General features: G+C 39.7%; 1 protein-coding gene across 1 annotated transcript; it reads right to left on the bottom strand.

The window, feature by feature from the left end:
- Positions 1-10,279: 10,279 nt before the first annotated feature.
- Positions 10,280-12,339, bottom strand: LOC107555473 (beta-1,3-galactosyl-O-glycosyl-glycoprotein beta-1,6-N-acetylglucosaminyltransferase 4). Its single transcript, XM_016238282.1, has 3 exons — positions 12,299-12,339; positions 11,957-12,015; positions 10,280-11,822 (listed from the first exon to the last, which is right to left on the bottom strand). The coding sequence occupies exon 3, from the start codon at positions 11,819-11,821 to the stop codon at positions 10,535-10,537; it is 1,287 nt and encodes a 428-aa protein (XP_016093768.1). The 5' UTR covers position 11,822; positions 11,957-12,015; positions 12,299-12,339; the 3' UTR covers positions 10,280-10,534.
- Between the last annotated feature and the right edge of the window lie 1,517 nt (positions 12,340-13,856).

Below are 13,856 nucleotides of genomic sequence, written 5' to 3'. Positions count from 1 at the left end.
GTGTCTCTGAGAAAAGTAGTGATAACGGATGCATCCCTGATGGGATGGGGTGCTGTTTTCAGGGCAGATCAGTAAATGGTCGTTGGACGCCCCAGCTTCGTAAACTTCATATAAACATGTTGGAGTTGATGGCAGTCTTTCTGGCCCTGAAGCATTTTCTCCCATTCTTGGAAGTATTTCATGTTCTAGTCAACAAGATGGTGGTAGCATATATAAATCGCCAAGAGGGAACGCGTTCATTGCAACTGCACAATCTAGTGCGCAAGCTGATTGTCTGGAGCACCGCACACTTCAGTTCTCTACGCACGACGCACATCCCGGGAGTCCTGAATGTTGGAGCAGATCTCCTGTCAAGGGGCAACCCCTTATATGGAGAATGGGCACTCCATCCGCAGGTGGTGAATCAAATTTTGGAAATATATGGCAGGGCAGCCGTAGATCTCTTCGCCTCGCAGGCAAACGCAAAGTGTCCACTGTATTTCTCTCTCAGAGACGAAAATGTGCCGTTGGGTATGGATGCGCTGGCACACCCATGGCCAAACATGTTGCTATATGCATTCCCACCGCTGAGTCTAATTTCTCCTACCCTAGACAGAGTAAGAGAAAACGGATTATCTCTCCTTCTGATCGCCCCTCGTTGGCCGGGGAGTCTGTGGCTGGCAGAGATTGTCCAGCTCCTTCGGGGAGACCCCTGGCAGCTCCCATTGTGCCGGGACCTGCTGTCACAAACGGGGAGACAGATATTTCACCCCCACCCGGAACAAATCAATCTTTGGGCCTGGCCCGTGAGGGGTTCAATTTAAATGCACTTGGGCTTCCCCAGGAGGTTATAAACACTATCCAGAGCGCTAGAGCTCCATCAATGCGCTCGCTGTTTGATCTTAAATGGTGGGTGTTTTAGGACTGGTGCACTCGTAAAGGAGTTATTCCTTTCCAGTGCACGGTGAGTGATGTTCTCTGCTTTTTGCAAAGCTTACTGAACAATGGGAGATTGCTCTCTACTATTAAGGTTTACCTGGCTGCTATTTCGGCTTGTCATGTAGGTTTCGAAGGAGTTTCAGTGGGTCGGCACCCTCTTATATACCGTTTTATGAAAGGAGTGAGGCATTTGAGATCAGTGTCGAAGCGGCTGGTCCCGTCATGGGATTTATCCATGGTCTTGAATGCTTTAACTCAGGCCCCCTTTAAACCTCTGGAGAGTGTTCGCATTAAGCTCCTATCTCTGAAAACGGTCTTACTACTTGCTGTATGCCCGGTTCTACACGATTTTAGCCCGATTTTGCCACGATTTACTTGACGTAGGGTGTCGTGGGAATTCGTAAATGACAATGGGCGTCGGGACGCAAGATTCCATCGTTTCATCGATTCCGCGTCTGCGATGCTTCACGACATCACGACAGAAAGACTAGCATGTTTAATTTTTTTTCCGTCGTCCACGACGAGTTCTGTCACATTGGTGACATTGACCAATAGCAGCACAGAAGCTCTTTCATACACAGGTTTCAAACATGGCAAAACGAAAGAGAGATGATGGTGCTGCTAGGTGGAATTATGAGAAGGAGGAAAGGTTTGTGGAACTGTGGCAACAGTTCTCCTGCCTGTATGATGTGTCATCGAGGGACTACCACGACAGAACAAAGAAAGAAAAATTCTGGCGAACTATAGTGGAAGCGCTTCAGCAATGTTTACACTCTTGTTTTCGGAAGTCAGTCGCTAGTTCCGCCTTCTCGATGACATCACGCGCGTCGTTAAAGATGAATAGTCGGGTAGCAACGTGTAGTCTGACATGTTTCTTGTCCACGACACGACAAGATTTTAGGAGTCAAAATCGTGTAATCTGACACAGTGACTATCGTGACCGACAAAAATATTGTGTAGTCTGAACCCGGCATTAGTCACAGCTAAGCGAGTGGGTATGTTACATGCCTTGTCGGTTCATAAAGCATGTCTGAATTTTAGTCCGTATGACAGCAAAGTTACACTGCTGCCAAACCCAGCTTTTGTTCCCAAAGTCAGCGATTCAGCTTATAACTGTTCTGCTTTGGAGTTGTGTGCTTTTTACCCTCCATTTTCTTCTTCGGAGGAGAGGAAATTGCACACTTTGTGTCCTGTACGAGCGTTATGCTATTATGTAAACAGGACACGATCATTCAGAAGGAATGATCAGTTATTTGTTTCATGGGCCACTCATTGTAAGGGTAAGCCGATCTCCTCACAGCGCCTCTCCCATTGGATGGTGGAGGCAATTGAATTAGCCTATACATCTATGGGTCTTCATTCCACAGATGGCTTGAGAGCTCATTCTACAAGAGGTATGGCTACCTCATGGGCTTTGTTCAAAGGGATTTCGGTCAGAGATATTTGTGTGGCGGCAAGTTAGACTTCTCCTCATACATTTATTAGATGTTAACATCTTGATGTCACTGCGCCTTCATTGGCTCATGCAGTTTTTAAAGTTGACTCTTTGGAGAATTGAAAGGTTATTTTTCTTTCTTTTCAAGTCTGTTCGGCGGCTTCGGAAAGCATGCATTACGGAAGTTGGCTATATCATTCCCATAGATACCGAGCGATTGTTTTAAAGAGAACGTTAGGTTACTTGCATAACCCCTGGTCTCTGAAAACAGAGCGAGGTATCTCACCAAGCTTCCCTACTCACATAACATGGGGGAAGAGCGTGCTTAGAATGCCATTTCGGAGATCACAGCTGTATATATAGGGAGGGGGTGGGCTCCTTGTCACAAGCTGTGATTGGTCCGTCCTTCGGACAGACGTGGTGTAATTGGTGCGGTGCTTCCATAGTCTATTATGCCTGAGGGCGTTCCTATAGTGAGATACCTCGCTCTGTTTTCAGAGAACCGGGGTTACGCATGTAACCTTACGTTCTTAAGACATGGTTAACATAGAAGCTAAGTTTATGCAACTGGCCCCTGGAATTTTGCAGTGCACAATGACAAACAAAAGCAGTGCTAGTGTTGATGAAAGTAGTAGTCCCTTTTGTTGCTATATTTACCATTTTATGACAAAATAGAATCAAAATGTCTTACTGGATCTTTTGGGGAATGTTGGGGAACAGTATAAATAATGCTTATAAAGGAACATTCAGTTAATTCTTGACAGTATCTGTTATTATATTTATAAAAATTGTGAAGGAATGAATTAAGTAGTGTTGACAGTTTTAATTAATTGGTAAGGGTGTGTTTTCATTACTGTCTAGAAATAGAATACGCATAGGAAAGAGAAATCATAGAAATAATCTCATTGCAGTATCTGTAACAAGGGCTCTCAAGAGCAGAGCTAAGATTCAGAAGAACTGGTTAAGCCAAAAACAAGACACTATGAAGTGCTGTCAAACGATTAATCGTGATTAATCGCATTCAAAATAAAAGTTTTTGTTTACATAATATATGCGTGTGTACTGTGTATATTTATTATGTATATGTAAATACACGCACATGCATGTACATATTTAAGAAAAATGTGTTGTTTATATATAAAATATTTATATATAAAATATTTATATTTATATATAAAATAAATTATATATGAATATAAATATATATATATATATATATATATATATCAAGTATTGAGTACATGTACAGTAAATAAACATACTTTCCAGAAGGCCAACAATTCACTAAAAAATTTTTTTTTATTGGTCTTATGAAGTATTCTAATTTGTTGAGATAGTGAATTGGTGGGTTATTGTTAAATGTGAGCCAACATCATCACAATTAAAAGAACCAAAGACTTAAACTACTTCAGTCTGTGTGCACTGAATTTATTTAATACACGAGTTTCACAATTTGAGTTGAATTACTGAAATAAATCAACTTTTCCACGACATTCTAATTTATTGAGATGCACCTGTATACATAATAAATATACACAGTACACATGCATATATTACATAAACAAAAACTTTTATTTTGGATGCGATTAATCGTGATTAATCGTTTGACAGCACTAAAAACAATATTTGAAAACAGGAATCTGAAAAAATTTAAATTGACCCTTTACAGAACAATAAGTGACAAATGGCAAACAGGAGGCTAAACAGAGGATAAAGACATGACACCAAGACACACCTGGAAACAAATCAACGAACAAAGATAAGACATAAACAAATGACAGGAACTTCAAAATAGAAGCCAAAAGTGTTAAAGTTACAGATAAATAAGACCACAATCAGGAAACATGAAACAAAGATTTTCATAACTGTTACAATGTTTCATAGACAGCAATACACAATACACAGAAAGAAAAGGTGACTTTTGGCTAAAGGAATATTTCACTCAAATATTTTGCTGAACATTTACTCCCCCTCAGGCCATTCAAAATGTAGATGAGTTTGTTTCTTCATCTCCATTGACTCCAGTCCATCAATTAACATTTTGTGAAGTGAAAAGCTATGTTTATAAGAAACAAATCCACCTTGAAGGCATTTTCACTTTAAATTGTCACTTCTGGCCAAAATAAAAGTCCATGATATATAACAATGCTTCCTCCAGTAAAAAAGTCCATCCTCTGTTGTCCTCTCACATCAAAATCCACCAACATATTTGTTTAGAACTGTTTAGGACTGTTTTCGCTTGTAAACAGTGCTTGATTTGTGCATATTTCTCTCCTGATTCAGACGAGATGTCTCTTTCATTGAAGAAAGCAATATCATGGACAGAGGACTCGTATTTTAGCCAGAAACAGCGGTGTGAAGTTATAAACATCTTATGATTCATTTATTTATCAGCCATTTAAACTCTCATTATGATGGCACCTCAACATTGTGATCAGATCTGACAACAAAGTATGCATTATAATTCTGAGTTTTAATAGCAACGTCAACAATACCTATCAGTGTATACATCAGTGTTGTATAAGGGGGTTTTATGTGTAATAGTAATCATATGTGATGAGACAGAGTTTAAAATGTGTTAATAACTGGGCTGAGATATATAAGAATTTGTGACCAACCATAAAACTGAAAAATGTGAGATTAAATTGGTTAATCAAACTCTATTTCCAAGAATAAACTTTGCTGTTCACCTTTATTTCATAGATCTGTACTCTGGCAACAATAGGCCTTAGTTTAGACGCCATACTGAATTTAAAACAGATGAAAATAAGGCTGTGAGGCCTAGACTTACAGTCTTACAATGGCATGCACTCTACAAAGGTCCTTGATGTAATTTTCACAACTCACGACTTTCAAAACTGTTCTATGGATTTTTTGTCTACTGAAAGTTTAAAAATTAAAAAAAAAAAAAAATCAAAAATTAAATATTGCATTACCCTGATTAAGGTCTATAATCTTATTCGTGTCTATTTTATAGAGGAATTATGAGTTATGAAAGATCAACCTATGAGCCATATACATTTTTCCTGCCCTACACCCTTTTCTTTTCTCCATCATGATTGATATCAGAAAACAATAGTCTCTAAATAAGATATGTTTAAAGTTGTTTCTTGATTCCTTTTTGTCAGTGAACAAAATAGTTTTTCTTGAAAGTAAATATCTTGCTATTTTAGCTTTATGACAAGAAATGCTACATTTCACAGTATTTTTTGCGCTGTACCTTTTATGCTCACTAGGTGGCGTGCAAAATTAGTTTTAGATCACAGTGTGAGGAGTTTGAAGTACAGCTACAGACTGGAAATTTTTGAAAGTAAATTTCTGACTAGACACCTTCAAAAAAAAAGTAGCACATTATTTTGAAACACACTTTGTTCTGAGATCATAGTTATATATCAGTCTGGCTTCACTGTGTTCACTTGTTTAGCAGCTTTAGCCATTTAGTCAGTTTTGAAATTGTGATGTCTGTAACTAACACAAAACCACTGTTTGAGTAAGAAAAAAAAAACTTATTGTCACTACAGATAACTTCCCCTTGTGACAACTAGCCCCGAAATCCCCTATATAATATAAATATATAAACTGTAAACATAAAAAAATGCTGCTTTTGTACACTGGTTAGGGCTATACATACACACACACACACACACACACACACACACACACATATATATAGGCCTCAGTTATGACATTTTTATAAATATTACATTTAAAAATGGCCAAACCTGACACTTATGAGAAAATACTCTTGTCCTGAGATCACAGATGCCTTATATTCAGCAAAACCCTGACTGGATTATACTTGGATCAAAGCAAAACACCTAAACATGGAAGTGTAAATGCTTATTTATAAAACCGCACCCTCCTTTAAAGACTTCATTCCCCCAAGTCCTCTCCATTAGTTATCTTTTCTTTTTTTACACACTTCTTGTAGCTAACCGAGGAGTGCAGGAAGGCCCTCGCGCCGCAGGTTATCTGCCTGTTCTACTCCCTCACTGACTATCACCCTCAAGTGACCTGCAACCACCTGGGCAGAAGAAGAGTCAGGATACATAAGACTTCATATCAATAATTGAAAGAAACTCTGCCCCCTCGTTTTAATTTATTGATAAGCCCACCTCTCAATATTCCTTAATTACTCGGCCACCTGAACGCCCACCCTATAGAATGCAGAGGAAGCCATTACGGGAGGGCAGAAAATGATCCACTGATCAACAATTGTATCTTTGTGTGGCTAAGATGGAGAGTTAGGTGTTGGGTTGCATTAGTGTACTCATGTTGATCATGATAGTGCACATTTCTTTGAAGCTTATTGGCATTGCCAAAACAATACAAGCTGTCATGCCGCAATAACTATGAGGTGCTTCTAGTGTGTCCATCGCAGGTATTTCAAGAATCTGTACAATTTTGATCAAGAGCTGTGGACAATTCACTGAGGACATCACATAATCCAAATTGAGAATAGGCTTTTCCTGATGTTTCAAAGAAAAAGGGGCACAAACCAAAAGTTGACAAGCCTGTCTTTATTGTTTTTGGTTAACTGTTAGCATAGCATTTTTAACAAGCTATGTTCAGTGGATTTAATTCAGCCGTACAATCTCGTGAGATGACTGATAGGATTCTCTTTAATGCAAAAACTGAGGTAAGTCAGAGTGCGTTCTGGTCTGGCTTGATGTCAGACAAAATATTGCAAAAACATGAGAGATATTATGTTGGTTAGACTAGTACTTTCTGAACATATCCAATAGACAGGATCCGCATTCCAAACAAGAATGACTTGCATAAAAACATGACTTGCATACTTGGCCACATGTCACTTCACTTTATATATGTACATTTTAAGTCAAATATTCATAATGTGTATGAATATTTACTCAAGCTTCCCAGATTCCACAAAATGAAGACTCACATAATGCATATACTGTCACGTCACACTGTTGAGGGAACACGCTGGAGTCATGAGGAAACGTTTAACAGTCTTTAATCACGAAACACAGGAGATAATCCACAATAGGAGCTTGAGCCAACACACATAGAGAACGAGTAGACCTGACCAACACAAACTGAACAGACTAGGACTTATACCAAGTTCACACTGCACAATTTTAGCCAGATTTTTCACTCGCTGAGAGGTTTTGCGAAATCGCCGACAAATGCCCGAAATCGGAGGCAAATCGGTGCACGTTCACGCGAGTGACAATCACAGTGTGAACACAGCAACAACTGAAAGCTACCCCAAATAGTCGTTCAGTGTGAAACCAACAGTGATGCAACGTCTTTGAAAATCGTGCAGTGTGAACTCGGCATTAGGTACACAGGGAAATTACGATAATTAACTAAACACAGCTGGAAACAAATGTTGAACTAATCAGGGAACCTAATGGAAAAATTAAGGACCAAATAAGGAAACACAGGACCAGAAACAGGGGCAAAACACGACACAGAACAGTCCAGAATCCTGACATATTGCCCCCCTCCCGGAAGGTGCATCCTCGCACCGTAGAACAGAGGGGGGGATGGAGCGGCGAGGTGCAGCCGGAGGAGCGGAGTCCTGAGGCGATATCGGGTCGACACCCGACCAAGGCGGAGCCGGAGGGACGAGGGAGCCTGGTGGAGCTGGTGGATCGACGGGTGACGGTGGTGGTGAGGGAGCTAGGAGCCGATGTGGAGCCGCTGGGTCTACGGGCCGAGGCGGAGTCCGGGCCTCGGAGGCAGGTACACAGGGAAATTACGATAATTAACTAAACACAGCTGGAAACAAATGTTGAACTAATCAGGGAACCTAATGGAAAAATTAAGGACCAAATAAGGAAACACAGGACCAGAAACAGGGGCAAAACACGACACAGAACAGTCCAGAATCCTGACATATTGCCCCCCTCCCGGAAGGTGCATCCTCGCACCGTAGAACAGAGGGGGGGATGGAGCGGCGAGGTGCAGCCGGAGGAGCGGAGTCCTGAGGCGATAGCGGGTCGACACCCGACCAAGGCGGAGCCGGAGGGACGAGGGAGCCTGGTGGAGCTGGTGGATCGACGGGTGACGGTGGTGGTGAGGGAGCTAGGAGCGGATGTGGAGCCGCTGGGTCTACGGGCCGAGGCGGAGTCCGGGCCTCGGAGGCCGAAGGTGAGGGATACTCCAGCCATGGTGACACCGGAGGTCTGAGGGCGAGCAGAGGGGCTGCCAGACGACAGCGGTGGAGGAGGCAGGAGCGGGTGGGAGGGCGGGCATTTGTGAGTCTCCAGGCATTCAGGGCTTTACTCTGGATCGGAAGCCCCCTCTAGGCTGAACAGGGGGACAGGATGGGGCTCAGGGGGGGCGGACACTTGGGGGGGCTTTCGGGGAGGCGTTATAGACCATAATATCAGTATTTTAATAGATATATGAACAATTATATCATACAGAAACAAGCACAAACATTTGCTTGACCAGCCACGACATCAGCATAACAGTTACTGCAAAATTATTATTATCCCCATGATATATAATCAAAGGCATATGAATATTTACAAAAGCTTACTTAAGTAAATCTGTTACTGATTAACATATTGTGACCTGCTCAAAAAATGTTTGAACAATGCTGGCAACACTTGAATTTCCAGAGTCACCGGTAATACGCTCCCAACTTTGGCCTAATGAAGACGTCATTGAATTTCATAATGCATGTAAAAGTCAACTTTATCTAATGCATATCAATATTTGCACAAGCTTACTTTTAGTCATTTTAATCCTGTTTAACATATTACTACATCAGGCTGAATATTACAGCAAGGACTCACTCAACATATAGACGCTAGTCTGGTAGCATTTGCTGATACAAACTGAGGACTGCTAAGTGGCATACTTGAATTTTGATGACTCAGATTAGATAATATTAAATAGGAAGAGGTAAATTGTGCCATGTTCTTTTTTTTTTTTATAAAAGTGCAAAACATGATTAGAAATTCAGTCGGACAATAGTGCATGTGTTCAAAGCAGATTTCCATGTTGATCACCAGATGTGGTCAGGGCATCATCTTAGCCTACTGGCACTTGCAGTACTTACAGTGGGTACGGAAAGTATTCAGACCCCCTTAAAAAACTTTAAAAATGTCTCAAGGGACATATCAGTTATAAAAAGTGGCTTTTGGGAATTCACTCGGTGTGTACGCTTCAGTGTCTTTTTGCAGTGAAAGTTTAGGTGCTTTTGCCCAGCCATTGAGTTGTTGAGTCAAGAAATGAAGGCTTTCTTATTGGTCTTGTATCTCCACTTTAAAGACTGCTATGAGTTTGGCCAACTTTATTATTTGGAAGTGATAAAGAACAAGTCATTGTATAATTTACACTGAAAAACTGTAAACTGACATTCCAAGAATTCCCTGCATGACACCTCACACTTGATGTTTTTTTTGTTCCATACAGTGTATGGCTGTTAAGTAGTATTTTATATTATCTAGAATTTAGCTTCTATCAACGCTTATGGAGAACTACTCAGCAAATTAAATTTGAAGACCGGAACAAACTATTGCTTGACATCTTCATCACTGACAAACAGCAAATATACTGTGACATTTGAGTACATGGGTGTGAAACTTTTACTGTTACAATAAGAGGAAGCGAAATACTCAAATACAAGAGCTTTATCTGAAACCATATTGAATGTACAGTAGAGATTGTCAGTTATTGTATAAATAATTTTGACACAACATCACCCTGGCATTGATACAGACATTGTTTTGAGATTACTATTCAAAACTACAAATATAATACTTGTAAAGTGAGAAATATTGCTAAATATTCCTAAAAGTTCACTACACTGCATATTCTTTCAGCTGGAGTTTTTTTTATTTAGTTATATTTTTTGACACAAAAGAAAAACACTCACAGCTGAAGCCCTACAAAAGTTCACTTATAGATTGATTCAGTAAAAAAATAGAATGAAAAGGATGGACTACGTATCTGACAGTATTCGTTTAAATAAATTAAAATATATATATACTTCATAGCTTAAGCACCTATGAATACATCTTTGGGTCAAGTTATAAAGCTGAAGCTGAAAGGCAAACTCATTAACATACTCACCTAGCATATAGTGGATGGCAACATGATGACATGTAAATGGTTCGGAAATACAATCAGCTATTGCTTTGAACGAACATAAGTGCAGCAGCAAACATATATATTTCAACCATAACATGGCCCTAAGGCCTAAGACACTCTTTTCAGGCATTGTTGATGCTGCTTCTCCTCAAGTTTCTCTTCAAGACATTTAATAATGACAGGGTCAATTTTGGGATCAAACTTGTTTGCAAACCAGTGGCCATCCTCCAGAAGCCACCGGAGCTCCGCTGCACCATAGATGCAAACACTGCGTCTGTGCATGCCGGTGCACTGTGGATACAAGTGGCCTTCTAGATAGTTCCATTTAACCAAACGTGTCCTACTCTTCAGGTCTGTAACATCAGGCTCAGATCTCCCGATCTCTCCAGGAACTCCAGGTACTCTGGCCATTGTTGACCAAAAGTGCTCATCAGGAGAATATGTGTCAGCTGTCCACTGCAGAAAATCCTTTGCCAGTTGATTGGTCATAATATATGACACAAAATCATGTGTCAAGACAAAGTAAGCACTCCCAACAAACATCTCGATGTCATGCGGTGGTGGGTCTTTAACAATGGATGTCTTAACTGGCATTTTACGGTATTCATATGATACGTCTTTCAATTCATACCGAAACTGAAATCGCTGTTTTTTCATTTTGCTGGGCCTGCTTGATTCGAGCATGTTTGCACCATTCAATTTCCTGAGCTCAGTCACCAGCTCATAATTGGACTTGAGTGGGAAGTCTTGGCCACACAAATTGATAACATATTTCCATTTGACCTCTGAACTCAGCAGGTCTGAAAGGCAGTTGAGATCTGCATTAAGTCTTGTAACGTGTGCATACTGAACAGACTCAATTTTAGAGGCTACGAAGATATTTGGAAAGCATTTCTCCAAATTCTTTATTGCTGCAATAAAATCTTTCGAGGACTTTTGGTCATAATGAATGCAGTAAATATTGTTGGGTGTGTAGATGGCTCGAAGAATTCTTTCCACCATAGCACTGTTCTTGTGCACCACTAAAGAGTATGCAATTGGAAAGCTGCATTCCTCATCTGTTAAGATGACCTCATTATAGCCCCTTTGTTCAATGTAGTTTTTGCAGTCTGCAGTGAAAGAAACGATACCTTCATCATCAACTTCCACAATGTTTTTGCGCCTTAACTCCAACGACTTGCCAATTTCCACCGGTTCCAGTTCATAAATGGCAGTGCAGTTAATGCCATTCAGAGGCTGAGCTCTGAGTGATCTATGTGTAGCTCCATAGGGTTCGATGTAAATACTGTTGTCCATTGAAATCTTGATGTACACCAGCTTCAGCACGACAAACAATGACACGACAAACACATAGAACTTGCATCTTAACCAGTGTAAGACAGCACATCTTTTCATTCTGTTGGCAAAGTAAAACAGGTGTTAGAAATAAGGCTGACATAATCACACAAATCCTCTGACAAAACTATTTAGCCAGGAAATACTGTATCATATTCAGTTGGGTTGTATCATAACTGAAGTGGACTTGCCTACCTTGCACGCTGCCGGTCTTCTGTATTGTGTTTCTCAACATTACAATAGGCTAAATGAATCTGTGTGACAAAGGAAGAATATCAGATGTAAAACCTGCGGTTCCGAGAGGAATTCGTTCGCTAATTTTGCTTAAATTGCGGCACAGTTTGCCGCAGAGCCACAGAGATTAGACAGATAAATATCACGTCTTTCGGTCGAAACCCAAGAAAACAGTTTACTAACTATATGTTTGAAACGACGTTTATAGAATTAAGAAGACTGACAGCAAATTTGCGCATTCTGTAACAAACTTTCCGATCTCTAAATGATCTCTAAATGATCCATCGAGTTCAGTATACTTACAGCTGCCTTTAGGATTGCGTTGAGTCGTCCCGTAACTCCGCTCAAGATGAGTAAATTCTTGGACTGACTTCACTTTGTGCAGTCTGACTCAAGAGAGGCAGTATGAGGCGTGAACGCCGGGAAAGTCCTGCCGCTCACTCGTACCCGAGCTTTAGCTTATCTAGGCGTTTCCTAGCATCACAAGCGAGTGTTTAAACACAATAGCTCAACTCGAAACCTGTAACTGCTGGGATAAATAGCGGTTAGTTAACATATATAGCCTACATAAATGGAACGGGTCATATGTTGACTTTTATTTTAATATCAAGACCATCGTCTTATCAAAGAAACGAATAGGTTTACAAAGGCGTATTCATATTTACAAACAAAAAATAACAAAAAACAACACTTTTGCACTTTATAAAAGTCATAACATTAAAGTTTATAACACTGAAACAGTTTTCTCTCGATGCATGAACAGACAGGAGCAACTTTCTGAAGTTTCAAAGGTCCACTCCTCACTTTGGGCGAAGAAATCCCAGTGTATATGGCTTGGAAAAAACTCCTCACTGCTGACCAAGTGAATGATCTGATGTTCATGAAAACGTCGTTTTTGGATGGCTCTATTGACCAAAATGAATAAATGATTTAACAAAATAGTATTAACTAGATACAAAGATATTTGAAAAACATGCAGTCGATTACCAGCACCAGTACAAAGTCTCATGGGTATCTGCTTTTACATGAGACTGGGATTTATGAAACTGAAAATCTGATCCTAAATCCTTATAGCATCTGTCATACCATTAGAACTATATGTGCAGGAATGGGGAAGTACTGATCCCACACTGTAAAAAAAAAAATCCCGTAAAAAAACGGTAAAATTCCGGCAGCTGGGGTGCCGGAAAAATCCCGTAAAATAACAGGCACATTAAATAACAGTAATTTCTGTCATTCAAAAATAAATTTTTTTGCTGTCATTTTACATGAGATTTTCAGTTTTTTCTTAATGTTCAATAAGGAGCGTTACTTAAATACTGTGGAAAGTTAAATAAAACCATGAAATTATCATCAAGTTTGAACACTGCTTTTATTCAAATAATCAGCCATAAGTGCAAAACAGTGTTTTATTCATTTATTCACCTATCTGCAAGAATCTTAACTGTAAGAATATACCAATATAGTTTGTTCAGAACTGCAATTTACTAATATTCTTTGTTCAAAACTGCAACAATATACCAGTATAAAGATTATAGCACAACTACAACAATATAGCAAGTTTGTTCATAACTGCAATAGTATAAAAATATTTTATTAAATGATCATAACTGCAACAATAATTCCAATTTAAAAATGTGTCCAAAAGTTATTCGATCACAACTGCAACAACATACCAATTCAGTTTGTTCATAACTGCAACAGTATAAAAATGATCACAACTGCAACAACACACAATAAAAGGAATTGTTCAAAACGGCAACAATATAGCAGTTTGGTAAACAAATAACAATTAATAATTAGGAGTATTGATCCCATAGGTGTTTTCTCTGTATTTAAACAACTTGAAACATAATTCCAC

This window comes from Sinocyclocheilus grahami, unplaced genomic scaffold (genome assembly GCF_001515645.1).
Source record: "Sinocyclocheilus grahami isolate Dianchi unplaced genomic scaffold, SAMN03320097.WGS_v1.1 scaffold535.1, whole genome shotgun sequence".
Lineage (NCBI taxonomy): Eukaryota > Metazoa > Chordata > Actinopteri > Cypriniformes > Cyprinidae > Sinocyclocheilus > Sinocyclocheilus grahami.
This window is presented reverse-complemented; position numbering and strand designations above follow the sequence as displayed.

Excerpts from the sequence above, each read along its gene's own strand:
- LOC107555473 (XM_016238282.1), bottom strand. The coding sequence starts at position 11,821 with ATGAAAAGATGTGCTGTCTTACACTGGTTAAGATGCAAGTTCTATGTG.